The sequence below is a fragment of the Pseudophryne corroboree genome, chromosome 5 (genome assembly GCF_028390025.1).
Source record: "Pseudophryne corroboree isolate aPseCor3 chromosome 5, aPseCor3.hap2, whole genome shotgun sequence".
NCBI classification, from domain to species: Eukaryota; Metazoa; Chordata; class Amphibia; order Anura; family Myobatrachidae; genus Pseudophryne; species Pseudophryne corroboree.
Genome location: NC_086448.1, coordinates 10,788,760 through 10,810,938, shown reverse-complemented (window position 1 = coordinate 10,810,938; position 22,179 = coordinate 10,788,760). Strand labels below are relative to the sequence as shown.

The 22,179-nt window shown below is 44.8% G+C and overlaps 1 protein-coding gene across 7 annotated transcripts in view; it reads right to left on the bottom strand.

Annotated features, from left to right (window-relative positions):
* LOC134927086 (cytochrome P450 2F2-like) overlaps positions 1-22,179 on the bottom strand; it is a 322,012-nt gene that overhangs the window by 277,354 nt on the left and 22,479 nt on the right. For 3 of the 7 annotated variants that reach the window (XM_063921085.1, XM_063921092.1, XM_063921087.1), the window contains one exon: positions 19,195-19,417. The exons of 2 other annotated variants lie outside the window; for them this stretch is intronic. In XM_063921085.1, the coding sequence (XP_063777155.1) occupies positions 19,195-19,374 (180 nt within the window). In that variant the 5' untranslated portion in view covers positions 19,375-19,417. The remainder of the gene's footprint in view (positions 1-19,194; positions 19,418-22,179) is intronic. 2 more of the 7 variants (XM_063921088.1, XM_063921089.1) reach the window with 1 other exon arrangement.

Genomic DNA, 22,179 nt, shown 5'->3' with positions numbered 1-22,179 from the left:
GAGGATATGCTATATAACGACATGGATGTAATATACTAAGTAACTGCCTGAGGATATGCTATATAATGACATGGATGTAATATACTAAGTAACTGCATGAGGATATGCTATATAATGACATGGATGTAATATACTAAGTAACTGCATGACAATATGCTATATAATGACATGGATGTAATATACTAAGTAACTGCCTGAGGATATGCTATATAATGACATGGATGTAATATACTAAGTAACTGCATGAGAATATGCTATATAATGACATGGATGTAATATACTAAGTAACTGCCTGAGGATATGCTATATAATGACATGGATGTAATATACTAAGTAACTGCCTGAGGATATGCTATATAATGGCATGGATGTAATATACTAAGTAACTGCATGAGGATATGCTATATAATGACATGGATGTAATATACTAAGTAACTGCATGAGGATATGCTATATAATGGCATGGATGTAATATACTAAGTAACTGCATGAGGATATGCTATATAACGACATGGATGTAATATACTAAGTAACTGCCTGAGGATATGCTATATAATGGCATGGATGTAATATACTAAGTAATTGCATGAGGATATGCTATATAACGACATGGATGTAATATACTAAGTAACTGCATGAGGATATGCTATATAATGACATGGATGTAATATACTAAGTAACTGCATGAGGATATGCTATATAATGACATGGATGTAATATACTAAGTAACTGCATGAGAATATGCTATGTAATGACATGGATGTAATATACTAAGTAACTGCCTGAGGATATGCTATATAATGACATGGATGTAATATACTAAGTAACTGCATGAGAATATGCTATATAATGACATGGATGTAATATACTAAGTAACTGCATGAGGATATGCTATATAATGACATGGATGTAATATACTAAGTAACTGCCTGAGGATATGCTATATAATGGCATGGATGTAATATACTAAGTAACTGCATGAGGATATGCTATATAATGACATGGATGTGATATACTAAGTAACTGCATGAGGATACGCTATATAATGGCATGGATGTAATATACTAAGTAACTGCATGAGGATATGCTATATAACGACATGGATGTAATATACTAAGTAACTGCATGAGGATATCCTATATAATGACATGGATGTAATATACTAAGTAACTGCATGAGGATATGCTATATAATGACATGGATGTGATATACTAAGTAACTGCATGAGGATACGCTATATAATGGCATGGATGTAATATACTAAGTAACTGCATGAGGATATGCTATATAACGACATGGATGTAATATACTAAGTAACTGCATGAGGATATGCTATATAATGACATGGATGTAATATACTAAGTAACTGCATGAGAATATGCTATATAACGACATGGATGTAATATACTAAGTAACTGCATGAGGATATCCTATATAATGACATGGATGTAATATACTAAGTAACTGCATGAGGATATGCTATATAACGACATGGATGTAATATACTAAGTAACTGCATGAGGATATCCTATATAATGACATGGATGTAATATACTAAGTAACTGCATGAGGATATGCTATATAATGACATGGATGTAATATACTAAGTATCTGCATGAGGATATGCTATATAATGACATGGATGTAATATACTAAGTAACTGCATGAGGATATGCTATATAATGACATGGATGTAATATACTAAGTATCTGCATGAGGATATGCTATATAATGACATGGATGTAATATACTAAGTATCTGCCTGAGGTTATGCAATATTTCAACGGGGTATGTCATTATTACACAGACAGCCCACGATTCCCAGCGGTCTCTGCAGCTACTTAGGAGGACAGGTGCACATCACATAACCGATGTCAGGTGGTACAGTGTGACAGTAGGAATTGAGCTGCAGTTGCAGCAGCCATCTTAAATGGGAGGCTGTAGAGGGGAGCGGTGAGGCAGCCATCTTGGGAAAAGAGAAGGTGGAGAAAGATGTATAATAGAATCCCATTCCAGTGAATCAGCAGCCTGTTCATCATGCCCGCATCTCATGTGAAACCCCGGTTTCCAGTGGGTGGGTGAAAATGGTTGTGCTAAACAGGGGCGTAGATGGATAGCCCTTTGTGGATTTGTATAAAGGTAGTGTATTGGATACTGTGCCAACAAGTTTGTTAAGAGATAAAGTGGCCCTTCTGCTGTCGGTGTTAGATAGTCAGAGTAGCCATGTTGTCAGAAATGACATTGCATTGCCAATCTCTACCAAATGCACTGATGAGGGAAAGCCTTGTATTAAAGGGGGTAGAGATTAGGGGGAAGGTAAGGTAATAGTGGGGTGACGGAGACAAACACTGCAGGTCCCGATCTGCCTGTACCTGTATTGGAGTTCGCAGTCAGAGCCAACGGGTTCAATAGATGTGCACCAGAGTAGGGTGGTCAGGGGGTCCATTTTGCTGGGGGAATGGGGTGCTCTATTACCAAAAATATTGCAGCATGCCACAGCCGCGATCACGGATGAGAGGATGAGAGAAGGGGCGAAGCAGATGTGTACTACCTTTGCCTCCTGTGAGCAGGGGAGGGAGCCTGGGCAGCAGGAAATGAGTTCAGCAGTCTCAGCATGTTGGATTACAGCATGGGACACATGTGATGATGCGTTTCAACCTGGGGCTTGGTGACATTAGTTTCAGCATGAGTATGGAGAGTAGCGCATGTGAAAGTTTAATATGCTGGAGTAACCAATCACTGTGTATTTAGTGATTAAGACACATTTTGAGAAATTTTATATTCCTTTTACTGTATATCCAATATCAGCATTTAATCCTGAATATTGGAAACAGAGTAGGGATCTAGTGCGGATATTTGACCTTCATGTACGGTTGAATACCCCCAATCTATCCCCGGGTACTCTCTTGTATGAAGTAATGCAGGAATGAGTGGCTGCTGTCTGCCCAGGGTAAGTGAAGTAGTGGGGGTGAAGCCTCTAGATGTCTTGGAGAATATATCTGGGTTCCCAGGTGATGTCGGGGATGAAGTAGAGTGTGAAGAGGTGGAGAAGAATCTTTTGACAAATTCTCAATAGAAGATCTGCAAAAAGAAGCCATGCACATACAGTCTAGAATTGCTGATAAAATAAATAAATACCTGCTACAAGTGGGAAAAACCTGTACCAAAGGAGGCCATTGAAACCCTTTCTACCACCCTTGCATATTGGGGTGGCTGGGGGAAGCTGTAGTGCCATGCCCGGGGTTTCGCCTACACTATCCTGCGCTCACCCCCTCTGGTGGCTCATTGAATGTCGGCTGGGAAGAGTTGCAGTGCCATGTCTGGCGCTCTGCTGAGACTATGCTGCACTCACCCCCGCTGGTGGCTCATGTGGTGTATGTATACACCACATGAGCTGCCATCGGAGATGAGCGCAGCATAGTCATACACCACATGAGCCACCAGTGGAGGTGAGCGGGTGACTATTAGGACCTGCACATGTACGGGTGTTCATCATTTTCCATGGATGCTTCTGCTCGAAAGCACCCATGGAATCGGCGCCTATGCACCCTGGAAAGAGTTAAAACCAATTTACAAGGGAAACAGCTAGAGAGAAAGGAGAAGCAGATGCAGGCAGCAGTGAAGGGGTTACCTGATTGTGATGGAGCTCAGCTGTTACTGAGGTTTGTGGAGAATTTGGGTGATGATTCCAGCAAGTCTACAGAGGCTGTATGTACACCTGAGAGTGATTCCAGCTCAGTGTCTCATGTGCAGATATCTATTCCCCAACAGACAGGGACGGGGGGCATGGCCAGCAGCTCACTGAGCGCTGGCCATGCCCCCATAGTGAAAAAAACAGGGGCGTGGCTCACAGTTGTGGCACTTGCAGCAAGGCCACGCCCCTTACCATTAGGTCTCGCCCTTACCATGAGGCCATGCCCCCAATTACGGCCGCACGTGTTGCTGTCCCTCTTCACCAAGCACATAAGTTGGGAGGTATGGGTTAGCAGACAAGGCTGAGGAGAATGTTTCATACAGAATTTGCTTCTAACACTGATAATGACTTAGTGTAACCTTGTAACACTGCACAAGGGATGTCGGTCTTAGAGACATTTTATCTGAGGGGGGTGAAGAAGTGAGTCAGGCTGTTTATGGTCAGTTGGATGCTCCAGCCAGGGTAAAAGCTGCAGATCAATTAATCAGTAGTGAAAAAAGAAGATGTGAAGGTACAAATGTATTTAATGTGTCTTATGCTGTAAATAATAATGATGATGCAAAAAAGCAAACTGTCCTGGGTACAAGGTTCTGTGATTGTAGCCCTGACAGCAGTTACTTCTGGTCAAATTACTAAGAGGAGACATCTGTTGCAATTTAAATGGGCAGGGACAGGTGAAGTCCCAACAAAAGAGGACTTACTGGAGATGATTTTCAGGCTGGGCTTCCATGCTTCGGATCTGTATGCCTGTATCCATCCAGTCAAAACACCTGACTTCGATGTGAGCTTCCTATGCTATCAGGGCTTCCAGACCTTTTGGACTTAGTGGCAGGCATGCAGATCCCAAGCACCATATAGCAACTACTGTGTAGAACGAATCTGGTGACCAAGCAGGATAAGGTTAAAATAACAATATTAGTTAGAAACGAGCCCATTCCTGAAACATAGAAACATAGAATGTGACGGCAGATAAGAACCACTTGGCCCATCTAGTCTGCCCATTTTTTTTTATTACCATATTTTTATCCCAAACCTTATTTGATCCTTATTTATTTGTAAGGATATCCTTATGTCTATTTCATCAGTGGCAGAACTGTGGGAGGCAGTGGATTTGGCTGCCGCCGGGCTCCTGACCACAAGGGGACACATCTCCTCCAATGTCTCCCGCTGCCTGACAATCGCTCGATCACTCGCTGCTACTTTTTTAAAATTATTTTTGCAGACAGAGGAGCTGTGTCAGTGACACGGAAGCTGCCTCCTGTATATACTAGAGATGAGCGGGTTCGGTTTCTCTGAATCCGAACCCGCCAGAACTTCATGTTTTTTTTCACGGGTCCGAGCGACTCGGATCTTCCCGCCTTGCTCGGTTAACCCGAGCGCGCCCGAACGTCATCATGACGCTGTCGGATTCTCGCGAGGCTCGGATTCTATCGCGAGACTCGGATTCTATATAAGGAGCCGCGCGTCGCCGCCATTTTCACACGTGCATTGAGATTGATAGGGAGAGGACGTGGCTGGCGTCCTCTCCGTTTAGAATAGATTAGAGAGACACTTGATTTACTAATTTTGGGGAGCATTAGGAGTACTCAGTACAGTGCAGAGTTTTGCTGATAGTGACCAGTGACCACCAGTTTTATTTATAATCCGTTCTCTGCCTGAAAAAAGCGATACACAGCACACAGTGACTCAGTCACATACCATATCTGTGTGCACTGCTCAGACTCAGGCCAGTGTGCTGCATCATCTATATATATTATATATCTGTCTGACTGCTCAGCTCACACAGCTTATAATTGTGGGGGAGACTGGGGAGCACTACTGCAGTGCCAGTTATAGGTTATAGCAGGAGCCAGGAGTACATAATATTATATTAAAATTAAACAGTGCACACTTTTGCTGCAGGAGTGCCACTGCCAGTGTGACTAGTGACCAGTGACCTGACCACCAGTATATATAATATTAGTAGTATACTATCTCTTTATCAACCAGTCTATATATTAGCAGCAGACACAGTACAGTGCGGTAGTTCACGGCTGTGGCTACCTCTGTGTCGGCACTCGGCAGCCCGTCCATAATTGTATATACCACCTAACCGTGGTTTTTTTTTCTTTCTTTATACATACATACTAGTTACGAGTATACTATCTCTTTATCAACCAGTCTATATTAGCAGCAGACACAGTACAGTGCGGTAGTTCACGGCTGTGGCTACCTCTGTGTCGGCACTCGGCAGCCCGTCCATAATTGTATATACCACCTAACCGTGGTTTTTTTTTCTTTCTTTATACATACATACTAGTTACGAGTATACTATCTCTTTATCAACCAGTCTATATATTAGCAGCAGACACAGTACAGTGCGGTAGTTCACGGCTGTGGCTACCTCTGTGTCGGCACTCGGCAGCCCGTCCATAATTGTATATACCACCTAACCGTGGTTTTTTTTTCTTTCTTTATACATACATACTAGTTACGAGTATACTATCTCTTTATCAACCAGTCTATATTAGCAGCAGACACAGTACAGTGCGGTAGTTCACGGCTGTGGCTACCTCTGTGTCGGCACTCGGCAGCCCGTCCATAATTGTATATACCACCTAACCGTGGTTTTTTTTTCTTTCTTTATACATACATACTAGTTACGAGTATACTATCTCTTTATCAACCAGTCTATATATTAGCAGCAGACACAGTACAGTGCGGTAGTTCACGGCTGTGGCTACCTCTGTGTCGGCACTCGGCAGCCCGTCCATAATTGTATATACCACCTAACCGTGGTTTTTTTTTCTTTCTTTATACATACATACTAGTTACGAGTATACTATCTCTTTATCAACCAGTCTATATTAGCAGCAGACACAGTACAGTGCGGTAGTTCACGGCTGTGGCTACCTCTGTGTCGGCACTCGGCAGCCCGTCCATAATTGTATATACCACCTAACCGTGGTTTTTTTTTCTTTCTTTATACATACATACTAGTTACGAGTATACTATCTCTTTATCAACCAGTCTATATATTAGCAGCAGACACAGTACAGTGCGGTAGTTCACGGCTGTGGCTACCTCTGTGTCGGCACTCGGCAGCCCGTCCATAATTGTATATACCACCTAACCGTGGTTTTTTTTTCTTTCTTTATACATACATACTAGTTACGAGTATACTATCTCTTTATCAACCAGTCTATATATTAGCAGCAGACACAGTACAGTGCGGTAGTTCACGGCTGTGGCTACCTCTGTGTCGGCACTCGGCAGCCCGTCCATAATTGTATATACCACCTAACCGTGGTTTTTTTTTTCTTTCTTTATACATACATACTAGTTACGAGTATACTATCTCTTTATCAACCAGTCTATATATTAGCAGCAGACACAGTACAGTGCGGTAGTTCACGGCTGTGGCTACCTCTGTGTCGGCACTCGGCAGCCCGTCCATAATTGTATATACCACCTAACCGTGGTTTTTTTTTCTTTCTTTATACATACATACTAGTTACGAGTATACTATCTCTTTATCAACCAGTCTATATATTAGCAGCAGACACAGTACAGTGCGGTAGTTCACGGCTGTGGCTACCTCTGTGTCGGCACTCGGCAGCCCGTCCATAATTGTATACTAGTATCCAATCCACCATCTCCATTGTTTACCTGAGGTGCCTTTTAGTTGTGCCTATTAAAATATGGAGAACAAAAATGTTGAGGTTCCAAAATTAGGGAAAGATCAAGATCCACTTCCACCTCGTGCTGAAGCTGCTGCCACTAGTCATGGCCGAGACGATGAAATGCCAGCAACGTCGTCTGCCAAGGCCGATGCCCAATGTCATAGTACAGAGCATGTCAAATCCAAAACACCAAATATCAGTAAAAAAAGGACTCCAAAACCTAAAATAAAATTGTCGGAGGAGAAGCGTAAACTTGCCAATATGCCATTTACCACACGGAGTGGCAAGGAACGGCTGAGGCCCTGGCCTATGTTCATGGCTAGTGGTTCAGCTTCACATGAGGATGGAAGCACTCAGCCTCTCGCTAGAAAAATGAAAAGACTCAAGCTGGCAAAAGCAGCACAGCAAAGAACTGTGCATTCTTCGAAATCCCAAATCCACAAGGAGAGTCCAATTGTGTCGGTTGCGATGCCTGACCTTCCCAACACTGGACGTGAAGAGCATGCGCCTTCCACCATTTGCACGCCCCCTGCAAGTGCTGGAAGGAGCACCCGCAGTCCAGTTCCTGATAGTCAGATTGAAGATGTCAGTGTTGAAGTACACCAGGATGAGGAGGATATGGGTGTTGCTGGCGCTGGGGAGGAAATTGACCAGGAGGATTCTGATGGTGAGGTGGTTTGTTTAAGTCAGGCACCCGGGGAGACACCTGTTGTCCGTGGGAGGAATATGGCCGTTGACATGCCAGGTGAAAATACCAAAAAAATCAGCTCTTCGGTGTGGAGGTATTTCACCAGAAATGCGGACAACAGGTGTCAAGCCGTGTGTTCCCTTTGTCAAGCTGTAATAAGTAGGGGTAAGGACGTTAACCACCTCGGAACATCCTCCCTTATACGTCACCTGCAGCGCATTCATAATAAGTCAGTGACAAGTTCAAAAACTTTGGGTGACAGCGGAAGCAGTCCACTGACCAGTAAATCCCTTCCTCTTGTAACCAAGCTCACGCAAACCACCCCACCAACTCCCTCAGTGTCAATTTCCTCCTTCCCCAGGAATGCCAATAGTCCTGCAGGCCATGTCACTGGCAATTCTGACGAGTCCTCTCCTGCCTGGGATTCCTCCGATGCATCCTTGCGTGTAACGCCTACTGCTGCTGGCGCTGCTGTTGTTGCCGCTGGGAGTCGATGGTCATCCCAGAGGGGAAGTCGTAAGCCCACTTGTACTACTTCCAGTAAGCAATTGACTGTTCAACAGTCCTTTGCGAGGAAGATGAAATATCACAGCAGTCATCCTACTGCAAAGCGGATAACTGAGTCCTTGACAACTATGTTGGTGTTAGACGTGCGTCCGGTATCCGCCGTTAGTTCCCAGGGAACTAGACAATTTATTGAGGCAGTGTGCCCCCGTTACCAAATACCATCTAGGTTCCACTTCTCTAGGCAGGCGATACCGAGAATGTACACGGACGTCAGAAAAAGACTCACCAGTGTCCTAAAAAATGCAGTTGTACCCAATGTCCACTTAACCACGGACATGTGGACAAGTGGAGCAGGGCAGGGTCAGGACTATATGACTGTGACAGCCCACTGGGTAGATGTATGGACTCCCGCCGCAAGAACAGCAGCGGCGGCACCAGTAGCAGCATCTCGCAAACGCCAACTCTTTCCTAGGCAGGCTACGCTTTGTATCACCGCTTTCCAGAATACGCACACAGCTGAAAACCTCTTACGGCAACTGAGGAAGATCATCGCGGAATGGCTTACCCCAATTGGACTCTCCTGTGGATTTGTGGCATCGGACAACGCCAGCAATATTGTGTGTGCATTAAATATGGGCAAATTCCAGCACGTCCCATGTTTTGCACATACCTTGAATTTGGTGGTGCAGAATTTTTTAAAAAACGACAGGGGCGTGCAAGAGATGCTGTCGGTGGCCAGAAAAATTGCGGGACACTTTCGGCGTACAGGCACCACGTACAGAAGACTGGAGCACCACCAAAAACTACTGAACCTGCCCTGCCATCATCTGAAGCAAGAAGTGGTAACGAGGTGGAATTCAACCCTCTATATGCTTCAGAGGTTGGAGGAGCAGCAAAAGGCCATTCAAGCCTATACAATTGAGCACGATATAGTAGGTGGAATGCACCTGTCTCAGGCGCAGTGGAGAATGATTTCAACGTTGTGCAAGGTTCTGATGCCCTTTGAACTTGCCACACGTGAAGTCAGTTCAGACACTGCCAGCCTGAGTCAGGTCATTCCCCTCATCAGGCTTTTGCAGAAGAAGCTGGAGGCATTGAAGAAGGAGCTAAAAGGGAGCGATTCCGCTAGGCATGTGGGACTTGTGGATGCAGCCCTTAATTCGCTTAACAAGGATTCACGGGTGGTCAATCTGTTGAAATCAGAGCACTACATTTTGGCCACCGTGCTCGATCCTAGATTTAAAGCCTACCTTGGATCTCTCTTTCCGGCAGACACAGGTCTGCTGGGGTTGAAAGACCTGCTGGTGACAAAATTGTCAAGTCAAGCGGAACGCGACCTGTCAACATCTCCTCCTTCACATTCTCCCGCAACTGGGGGTGCGAGGAAAAGGCTCAGAATTCCGAGCCCACCCGCTGGCGGTGATGCAGGGCAGTCTGGAGCGACTGCTGATGCTGACATCTGGTCCGGACTGAAGGACCTGACAACGATTACGGACATGTCGTCTACTGTCACTGCATATGATTCTCTCAACATTGATAGAATGGTGGAGGATTATATGAGTGACCGCATCCAAGTAGGCACGTCACACAGTCCGTACTTATACTGGCAGGAAAAAGAGGCAATTTGGAGGCCCTTGCACAAACTGGCTTTATTCTACCTAAGTTGCCCTCCCACAAGTGTGTACTCCGAAAGAGTGTTTAGTGCCGCCGCTCACCTTGTCAGCAATCGGCGTACGAGGTTACATCCAGAAAATGTGGAGAAGATGATGTTCATTAAAATGAATTATAATCAATTCCTCCGCGGAGACATTGACCAGCAGCAATTGCCTCCACAAAGTACACAGGGAGCTGAGATGGTGGATTCCAGTGGGGACGAATTGATAATCTGTGAGGAGGGGGATGTACACGGTGATATATCGGAGGGTGAAGATGAGGTGGACATCTTGCCTCTGTAGAGCCAGTCACAGTCGTGTGGCAGACCCTGTCACTGAAATGATGGGTTGATTAAAGTGTGCATGTCCTGTTTTGTTTATACAACATAAGGGTGGGTGGGAGGGCCCAAGGACAATTCCATCTTGCACCTCTTTTTTCTTTTCTTTTTCTTTGCATCATGTGCTGATTGGGGAGGGTTTTTTGGAAGGGACATCCTGCGTGACACTGCAGTGCCACTCCTAGATGGGCCCGGTGTTTGTGTCGGCCACTAGGGTCGCTAATCTTACTCACACAGTCAGCTACCTCATTGCGCCTCTTTTTTTCTTTGCGTCATGTGCTGTTTGGGGAGGGTTTTTTGGAAGGGACATCCTGCGTGACACTGCAGTGCCACTCCTAGATGGGCCCGGTGTTTGTGTCGGCCACTAGGGTCGCTAATCTTACTCACACAGCTACCTCATTGCGCCTCTTTTTTTCTTTGCGTCATGTGCTGTTTGGGGAGGGTTTTTTGGAAGGGACATCCTGCGTGACACTGCAGTGCCACTCCTAGATGGGCCCGGTGTTTGTGTCGGCCACTAGGGTCGCTAATCTTACTCACACAGCTACCTCATTGCGCCTCTTTTTTTCTTTGCGTCATGTGCTGTTTGGGGAGGGTTTTTTGGAAGGGCCATCCTGCGTGACACTGCAGTGCCACTCCTAGATGGGCCCGGTGTTTGTGTCGGCCACTAGGGTCGCTAATCTTACTCACACAGCTACCTCATTGCGCCTCTTTTTTTCTTTGCGTCATGTGCTGTTTGGGGAGGGTTTTTTGGAAGGGACATCCTGCGTGACACTGCAGTGCCACTCCTAGATGGGCCCGGTGTTTGTGTCGGCCACTAGGGTCGCTTATCTTACTCACACAGCGACCTCGGTGCAAATTTTAGGACTAAAAATAATATTGTGAGGTGTGAGGTATTCAGAATAGACTGAAAATGAGTGTAAATTATGGTTTTTGAGGTTAATAATACTTTGGGATCAAAATGACCCCCAAATTCTATGATTTAAGCTGTTTTTTAGTGTTTTTTGAAAAAAACACCCGAATCCAAAACACACCCGAATCCGACAAAAAAAATTCGGTGAGGTTTTGCCAAAACGCGTTCGAACCCAAAACACGGCCGCGGAACCGAACCCAAAACCAAAACACAAAACCCGAAAAATTTCAGGCGCTCATCTCTAGTATATACAGAGCTGTCTCTGTTCCTCCGTCAGCCTGATGATAGCCAAAGGTAGGCACTGGCAGCACTTGCCTCAAGCTGCACTGTGGTGGGGGAGGTGTAGTTGGGGGTGCTGGGGGGGATTTAATAAATGTTGGAAGCACTGTGTTATGTGTGTGCATGTTTTTAAGTGAGGTGTGTGTGTGTGTGTGTGTGTGTGTGTGTGTGTGTATGTTTAAGGAAAGTTGTGTATTCAAGTAAAAGAGGCATGTGTGTTTGAGAGGTGTGTGTGTGTGTGTGTGTGTGTGTGTGTGTGAGGTATGTGTGTGTAAGTGAGCGGCATGTGTGTGTAAGTGAGAGGCATGTGTGTTTGAGAGGCATGTGTGTGTGTAAGTGAGAGGCATGTGTGTGTTTGAGAGGCATGTGTGTGTGTGTAAGTGAGAGGCATGCGTCTGTGAGAGGCATGTGTGTGTGTAAGTGAGAGGCGTGTGTGTGTGTGTGTGTGTGTGTGTAAGTGAGAGGCATGTGTGTGTGTAAGTGAGAGGTGTGTGTGTGTGTGTGTAAGTGAGAGGCATGTGTGTGTGTGTAAGTGAGAGGCATGTGTGTGTGTGTGTGTGTGTGTGTGTGTGTGTGTGTGTGTAAGTGAGAGGCATGTGTGTTTGAGAGGCGTGTGTGTGTAAGTGAGAGGCATGTGTATGTGAGAGGGATGTGTGTGAGAGGCATGTGTGTTTGAGATGCGTGTGTGTGTGTGTGTGTGTGTGTGTGTGTGTGAGAGGCATGTGTGTCTAAGTGAGAGGCATGTGTGTGTGTGTAAGTGAGAGGCATGTGTGTGTGAGAGGCATGTGTGTCTAAGTGAGAGGCATGTGTGTGAGAGGCATGTGTTTGTGTAAGTGAGAGGCATGTGTGTTTGTGTGAGGCGTGTGTGTAAGTGAGAGGCATGTGTGTGAGAGGCATGTGTCTGTGTGTAAGTGAGAGGCGTGTGTGTGTGTGTGTGAGAGGCGTGTGTGTGTGAGGCATGTGTGTGTGTGTGTGTGTGTGTGTGTGTAAGTGAGAGGCATGTGTGGGTGTGAGGCATGTGTGTGTGTAAGTGAAAGGCATGTATGTGTGAGAGGCATGTGTGTGTGAGAGGCATGTGTGTGTGTGAGAGGCATGTGTGTGTAAGAGGCATGTGTGTGTGAGAGGCATGTGTGTGTGAGAGGGGCAAGGATTAAAGGAGGCATTTGAGCATTTCCACAGGACTATGTACAGAGCACACACCTGGTCTGGGTAGACGCTACCTCACAAATATATGGAGGGGCAGGGCTGTAACTGGGGGGGCATAAGGGGGCATGTGCCCCGGGTGCAGGATTTGAGGGGGTGCCAAGAAGTTACAGAGGAACAGGGTTTTTTTTTTTACCCGCAATGCTGTGCTCTTCCAGTGAGGCAGCAGACAGCACCCTTGGCAATGTCTCTGACCCACCTGTCTGCCCACAGCTGGCTCCGACGCTGTGCAGGTGAGCTCCAGTACCTGGGATCTCTTCTATGCCGGCTACTGTCTTAAACTCTCTTCTTTGCCACGCAGTGCTGCGACTAGCGTGCGGTGCACTGTACAAGCTATAGAAGCGCACTGTGCTCCCAGTTAGCAGTATCAATCTATGCTTTGCCTCCCAGATGGGGGGATTTGGTGTAGCTTATAGGGGGATGTAGTGTAGTGATGTAGTGCAGTGTATAGGGGCATGTAGTGCACTGATGTTGTGTAGCATATAAGGGGATGTAGTGTAGTGATGTAGTGTAGCATATAGGGTATGTAGTGTAGTAATGTATTGCAGTATATAGGGGCATGTAGTGCACTGATGTGGTGTAGCATATAAGGGGATGTAGTGTAGTGATGTAGTGTAGCATATAGGGTATGTAGTGTAGTAATGTATTGCAGTGTATAGGGGCATGTAGTGCACTGATGTTGTGTAGCATATAAGGGGATGTAGTGTAGTGATGTAGTGTAGCATATAGGGTATGTAGTGTAGTAATGTATTGCAGTATATAGGGGCATGTAGTGCACTGATGTGGTGTAGCATATAAGGGGATGTAGTGTAGTGATGTAGTGTAGCATATAGGGTATGTAGTGTAGTAATGTATTGCAGTATATAGGGGCATGTAGTGCACTGATGTGGTGTAGCATATAAGGGGATGTAGTGTAGTGATGTAGTGTAGCATATAGGGTATGTAGTGTAGTAATGTATTGCAGTATATAGGGGCATGTAGTGCACTGATGTGGTGTAGCATATAAGGGGATGTAGTGTAGCATATAGGGTATGTAGTGTAGAGATATAGTGTAGCATATAGGGTATGTAGTGTAGTAATGTATTGCAGTATATAGGGGAATGTAGTGCAGTGATGTGGTGTAGCATATAAGAGGATATAGTGTAGTGCTGTAGTGTAGCATATAAGGGGATGTAGTGTAGTGATGTAGTGTAGCATATAGGGTATGTAGTGTAGTAATGTATTGCAGTATATAGGGGCATGTAGTGCACTGATGTGGTGTAGCATATAAGGGGATGTAGTGTAGTGATGTAGTGTAGCATATAGAGTATGTAGTGTAGTAATGTATTGCAGTATATAGGGGCATGTAGTGCACTGATGTGGTGTAGCATATAAGGGGATGTAGTGTAGTGATTTAGTGTAGCATATAAGGTATGTAGTGTAGTAATGTATTGCAGTATATAGGGGCATGTAGTGCACTGATGTGGTGTAGCATATAAGGGGATGTAGTGTAGTGATGTAGTGTAGCATATAGGGTATGTAGTGTAGTAATGTATTGCAGTATATAGGGGCATGTAGTGCACTGATGTGGTGTAGCATATAAGGGGATATAGTATAGTGATTTAGTGTAGCATATAGGGTATATAGTGCAGTGCATGGGGCATGTAGTGTAGTGATGTAGTTCAGCGTGTAGAGGATGTAGTATAGTGATGTAGTGCAGTGGATAGGAGAATGCTGTGCAGTGATGAAGTGTTATGATATAGTGCAATGTATGGGGACACACAGTGGAGCAAGTCGTTGAACACGCTGGCAGGGCATGTGATGCATACTGTAGGGCATTTGTCTATTGCCTTGCCCCGGGTGACAAAAATCCTAGTTCCGGCCCTGGGAGGGGTGTCCGTTTCTGAATGTGTGTGTGTGTGAGAAGCATGTGTCTGTGTGTAAGTGAGAGGCTTGTGTGTGTGTGAGAGGCGTGTGTGTGTGTGAGGCATGTGTGTGTGTGTGAGGCATGTGTGTGTGTGTGTGTGTGTGTGTGTGTGTGTAAGTGAGAGGCATGTGTGTGTGTGTGAAAGGCGTGTGTGTGTGAGGCATGTGTGTGTGTGAGGCGTGTGTGTGTGTAAGTGAGAGGCATGTGTGTGTGTAAGTGAGAGGCATGTGTGTGTGTGAGAGGCATGTGTGTGTGAGAGGCAAGGATTAAAGGAGGCATTTGAGCATTTCCACAGGACTATGTATAGAGCACACACCTTGTCTGGGTACACGCTACCTTACAAATATATGGAGGGGTGTCCGTTTCTGAATGTGTGTGTGTGTGAGAGAGGCGTGTGTGTGTGTAAGTGAGAGGCATGTGTGTGAGAGGCGTGTGTGTGTGAGAGGCATGTGTGTGTGTAAGTGAGAGGCATGTGTGTGTGTTTAAGTGAAAGTGGCGTGTGTGTGTTTTTAACCGAAGGAGGCGTGTGTGTGTGTGTGTGTGTGTGTGTGTGTGTGTGTGTGTGTGTGTGTGAAAGAGGCATGTGTAAGTGAGAGGCATGTGTGTGTGTGTGTGTTTAAGTGAAAGAGGCATGTGTGTATGTTTAAGTGAATGAGGTGTGTGTTTTTAAGAGAATTAGGTGTTTGTGTGTTTTTTTATATATATCGGCACACCGCTGCGCCAAAGCATCTCAATTGAGACACGCTGGCGGGTGAGGGAGCACTGTAGGTGTACTGTAAAGGTATTCTGATGTCTGTTTTATTGTAATGACTGACTTGGAGTGCATCCACTTTCTATGTGTATCTATATTACTATTGGGAAAGATACCTGAGCACGCAACTACTGTTCACACTGAGTGCCGGATAGTTACATATGGTATGTGTGTGTATATGTAGGGGGGCACCAACATATATCATGCCTCCGGGCGACTGGGACGAACCTATGCCACTGTATCCCATGCATGTTTAAATTGCTCTGCTATCTTATCCTCTACCACCCCTGATGGGAGGCTATTCCACTTGTCCACTACCCTTTCTGTGAAGTAATTTTTTCTCCTATTTCCCCTGTACCTCCCCCCTCCAGTCTCAGTGCAGGTCATCGTGTCCTATTACTTCTCTTCATATGGAGAATGTTTCCCTCCTGGACTTTGTTAAAATCCAATATATGTCAAAGCTTCTATCGTGTCCCCCCTTTCCCTTCTCTGCTCCAAACTATACATAGTGAGATTTTCTTAGTCTTTCTGGGTATGTTGTGTGATATCGGCCATGCAGCGTGTTAGTTGCAGCTCTTTGTACAGTCTCTAATGTATTTATATCCACTGGATATATGGGGCCTAATTCAGACCTGATCGCAGCAGAAAATTTGTTAGCTAATGGGCAAAACCATTTGCACTGCAGGGGGGGCAGAAATAACATGTGCAGAGAGAGAGTTAGATTTGGGGGGGTTATATTGTTTATGTGCAAGGTAAATACTGGCTGCTATATTTCTGCACTGCAATTTAGATTTTAGTTTGAACACACCCCACCCAAATCTAACTCTCTCTGCACATGTTACATCTGCCCCACCTACCACACCACATCCAAATCTAACTCTCTCTGCACATGTAATATCTGCCCCCCCCCCCCCCCCCTGCAGTGCACATGGTTTTGCCCATTAGCTAACAAATTTGCTGCTGTGATCAAGTCTGAATTAGGCCCTTGGTCTCCAGAAACGAATACAGTATTCTAGATGAGGCCGCACCAATGACCTATACAGTGGCATTATTACTTCTTTCTTTCTTTCTGCTTCTGATTCCTCTCCCAATGCAGCCAAGCATCTGACTAGCCTTCCTCATTGCCTTGTTACATTGCTTACCTGCCTTTAAGTCATCTGAAATGGTGACTCCTAGATCCCTTTCCTCCTCAGTAGTTCCCAGTATAGTGCCTTAATACTACAGTATATTTATACTTAGGATTTTTGAGATCCAAGTGCATGATGTTGCATTTTTTGGCATTAAACTCCTCAATCATTTGTTTTACCCTTCCTGGTGTGTCTACCCTGTTGCATACCTTTGTGTCATCTGCAATGTCACCAATAAAGATATTAAAAAGCACTGGTCCAAGTACAGATCCCTGGGGTACTCCACTGGTAACATTTCCCTCCTGTGAGTGCACTCCATTTACCACAACTCTCTGTTTTCTATCCTGCAACCAAGATCTTATCCATTCAACAATCTTAGTATCCAATCCCAAGCTTTTGAGTTTATTTAGCAGTCTGCATGTGGAACAGTGTCAAAAGCCTTACTAAAGTCTAGATAAGCTATATCCATGACTCCACCTTTATCCATCACTTTAGTCACACAGTTAAAAAAGTCAATAAGGTTTGTTTGACATGATCTTTCCCAGTGAATCCATGCTGTTTGGGATCCTGTAAATTGCTAGATTTTAGATAATCTACAACTCTTTCTTTTAAGAGTGTTTCCATCAATTTCCCTACTGCTGATGTAAGACTCACTGGTCTGTAGTTGTTTGCCTCTTCCTTGCTTCCACTTTTGTGCAGTGGGACTACGTTTGCTCTTTTCCAATCCTCTAGCATTACTCCTGTAGCTAATGACTGGTTGAATAATTCTGTTAATGGTGCTACCAGCACCTCTTTAAGCTCTTTTAGTATCCTTGGATGTATCCCATCTGGCCCCATAGATTTGTCCATTTTCAGATTTGAGAGTTCTGTTAGGAACTTTTCCTCTGTAAATGTACTTGTTTCATTTTCCTGAATATCCCTGCAACTTAATTGTGGCCCCTTCCCCTCTCTTTCAGCAGTGAATACTTCCCAGGACATTTTGTTCTGGTTTCCATATTCTGCACAGTACAATCTAACTTAATAATGGTCGGTTTCACAGTAGGAGTCTGGGGAGGTGTGTAATCTGCTATGGTTCAGTTAAAAAGTACAGATGAAGTTTTCTTGCATATTCCTTCTTCGGCCTATATTGGTCAAGACCGGATCCAGTGCTTCTACCCTGGGCAGCCACACACCTGCTTCAGATGTGGAGATTTTTCCCACATCAGTAGAGAGTGTAATGTCCCAAAATGTACAGTCTGTGGAAAAGTTGAACATATGTTATGAGACTGTAATGATGTTAAATGTAACCTATGTTGGGTGGACAGCCACCCTTATAGTCGAGGCAAGCCATAATATGGAGAGTGAACAAGAACAGAGGGAGGAAGCTGTCAGGGAAGAGAAAGAGGGTCCAGTGAAATAAATTGTCTTTGTAAGTGTAAGAACCAGGGCTGCTAAAGTACTGGAAAATAGGGATACACTTCAAAAGGAAAATAGAGGGGAGCGGGAAAAGAAGGGCGACAGTGATTAATCAATCCTCTCTAATAGATATGATGCTTTTTCCACTGATGAAGAACAGAAGGGCAGGTAGTAAGAAAGATTTTGTTTTTATCTCCAAGGTTAGTAAGAGGAAGGAAAGGCAGGGTGGGACAGCTTCTGTAGGTGACAAAAGAAGGAGACAGGTGGTGAGTAGGGAGAGTAGTGGAGAAGAAGGATTAGAGTGGAATCCAGTAGGCACAGATTTAGGGGATGAAGAGGTGGTTGGAGATTCTATGGTAGATGGTAGGGACTGCCCTACTCAGGAAATGGTAATAGAGGAAACACCACAGGTAGATGAGCAGGAAGAGATTGAGATACTATACATTCATCAGGTTTAGTAATTGTACTGAGTGGGTCACCTGCAGGTGATCTGTTGGGGGTTCCACGCTTGCCTCCTAGTTCAGAGCACAAACCACCGGATCCTGGACCCTCACAAAGTGAGGGTGGCTTGTCCCAAAAGGCAGGCAATGGTGATGGCATGCATGGTGCCATTGGGGAGGGGGAAACCTCTCTCAAAGAGAAAGATACTAGAAGATCTAGATCTTCAAATAGGGTGTCAGGGAAGAATGTAAAGGAATAGTGAGCAGGGTCCTGCTTCAATAACCCAATGAAACATGGATCCCCAACCCATACGATGTGCCACCATTAATGTTGCTTCCGTAGTTTCTGAACGAGCTCATTTTATGGCCTATGATTTTATTCAATAAAGTTAGGATTTTTTTGTTTTTTGCAAGAGACTAGAATTAGTAGGTTGGACATCCTCCACAAGGCAAAAAGGGAGTGGAGGCGTCGGCTTTCCGACTGGTCTTTTGTGGTCTAGCCATACAGTGGGGTGGCAGTGCTTTTTACTGGTATGGTAACCATGACCAGGGTTATAGACATGACCTGTATTAAGTTCTATGACACAAAAAACATAAAATATTACTGTACTAGACGCACCTGTTGTGTTCTGTGTTACGTACCTCTGGATAGTATTTGCAGGCATTATGGACTCCAACATATTTGGGGGTCCCCAGAAGAGGGAGCGGAGCTGGTCCTGGGGGTAGGAACTGGTATTTCTTCTGCTTTCTCCAGATAGAGAGGAAGAAGAGGAGTGAGAGGAGAAAGAAGGCCGCCAGGGACAGCGCTGAGAAGATGATCATGGTCCTGTCAGTATTAGAAGGAGGCAAATGTGTTGTTCCACACCTGGCATTATAGATGATGGAGATGTCAGTAAGGTAGTAATCATTGGTTGTCATTAGTACTGTACATGTCCTACCGCTCCTCTGCCACTATTCCCTACAGTAGCTGTTCCCGCAGTTACATTGTGATCATCCTCTTTTCCCACAGATCCCAGTCACATCACCGCCATCATCACAGACTCTGTGGAGATGTCTATTCATCCAGTGGGGAGAAGACTGTGGTGATTGTTCACCACAGTGGTGACTGTGGTGATTGTTCACCACCAGGTAACGCTATCTTGAGATGACATTACCTCCACTTTGCCTAAAGCCGGCACTGAGGAACAGCGACATCTGCCGCACATGTGCATTTTGCATTAACCGTTCATAGGCCGCTGGCGACCGGGAACAGGTGAGCACAGAGAGATGAGTGTTGTAATAATCTTCCAAAAGTGTATCCCAGTCTTTCTGTCAGAGGTTAGATGGAGCAGAGCAATGTTCTGCAGATCTCTAGAGAGGTTAGTGATGTAATAATCTGCAACATAAAGTATAGTGCTAGGCAGAGGCTGAACATGTGACATTATGTGAGAGGGCAGGGGCACCATCAAGGAGAGGCATATTGCTGTCCAGATGCTCCACGTGGGCCTACACACTGCAGCGAGTCTGTCTGGAGCATACTTTTGGCACTGCAGCAGCACTAATGACCACAGGGTGCCATTCCAGGTACAATGCTAGCCAGATGTAGTGGCCATGGGCCAGTGACAGTGCCACCCCTAGAGCTCTGCTCTCTGGGCAGAAGGCAACGCTCGCACTCCCCTCCCTATGGTGGCCGTAACCTGGTGTCTCAACTAAAGGAACTGTTTATCAAAACTTTCTGAAATGTAGGTTTTCTATCATTAGTTGTTACAATGAGATATTCCCCAGATCATTACATTGCTGACCTGTCTAGAGACCTGCAGACCATTGCTCTGTCCCATCAACCACCCACAGATACATATGGGTACATTTACTAAAGCTTCTACAACAGAGAACTGGTGATGCTGCCCATAGCAACCCATCAGATGCTGTCTATCATTTTCCAAAATGCAATAGAGAAATGATAGACAGCATCTTATTGGTTGCTATGGGCAACATCACCAATTCTCTGTTTTAGAAGCTTTAGTAAATTTACCCCATAGTGAGATATTCAGCATTACTGATTCAGAGATGTACATAGACTAAGGGTATGTGCTAATTCGTCATCGGGTTTTGGATTTGGATTCAGTTTTGCCCAAACCACCTCAGCTGTTTTGGTTTTGGATAGGTATTTTTTTATTTTATTTAAAGAACAACTGAAACCACATAATTTGGGTCTTTTTGTGATCCTACAGTATTTCAACCTCAATAACATTAATTTCCAGCAATTTCCAGTCAATGTTGACCACCTCACAACTCACAATATTGTTTTCATCCAGTTTTGGCCCGAAGGCTGCAGAGCGCTGGCTGGTGCCTAAGTGACAGAGCAGCTGCACAAACACATGGCAGTTTATAGCACAACTATGAAACATTGCCAAACAGCAGTTACATAAAAGAAATTCATGTTTTTTCTGCAGTAAACTCTCCCTTTATTAGAGATGTTTTTTCTTTTTCCACTTTAAAATATTGGTTATTTGCTATCAGATGCCCTGACTTAAACTCTCTATGCCTTTGGGCATCATTTTAGTAGATGAAGTTGAAGGACTAGTATCATCGTGACTTGTGACACAGCTACAGCACTAGTATTTGGTTGCTGCTCCAGCTCTTATGTCAACTGATCATTATCCAGATCGATGAACACAAAAAAGTAGTACAAACAATAAAACAATATTTTTTTTTCACAAATAACTGCTCTCACTTTTGGGTATCACAGCGCTCATACAAATGCAAATAATTGCAGTGGGGGACAGCACACACAGGTTAAACAAAAACAACAACATATATTTTGTAACTTTTTTGTAACTTTCTTTTATTTTTTTTAGCAAATGACACTGTGGAGTCACACCACTTTATACTTATTGTGAACTCAAAGGGGTACGGCCTGCGGAGTCACCGTGCAGAACCAGTGTGACACACACAATAGATGTATAACAAATGCCCTGCACTATAAAAAATATTAAACAATGATTTGCTAACTGCCTGCATGATAAATCTTGCTCAGCCAATATTACGCTAAGGAGAATGGATGAAGTGGACAGATAGGTCAGCTCTGCACTGGCGTGGATGGACACAGTGGACGTCTCAGCTGCAGAGAGCAGATAGACAGTGGACACAGAAGCAGCCATTGAGAGTAGATGGACAATGGACACAGCCCAGCAGCCAGCACACTGGTGGATAGTGAGAAATGGCGTCCGAATCACGGCGGCAGGTGTCTTATATAGAATGTAAAACTCACAAGAGATCTGGCGCTGATGTTTTGCCTCGTTTTATAGTCTGGAATTAGTGGGGCAATCCAAGCGTCAGGTCTGGATTCCTCAGACTGGGTAAATTCTTGTGGGCTCTGAGATCCGAGGTCGCTCATCTCTAATGTAAACTCAAAGGCCGATGTTTTTGGATCTGTGATTGTGCAGAACCCATTATCCACAGCATGAATGACCTGTTGCAGCATTTATAGGCAGGGCAGGGTAGGGGTGGTAACGGGCAGAGGTGATAGTATAGTGGTATGGGCCGGTACGGCATACCGTTAAGAGATTGGAAGCCGGTACACCGGACCGCCTGTCCTGCAGCTGCTGTGAACACTTTTAAATTAAAGTACCCACAGCTTAACAGGCC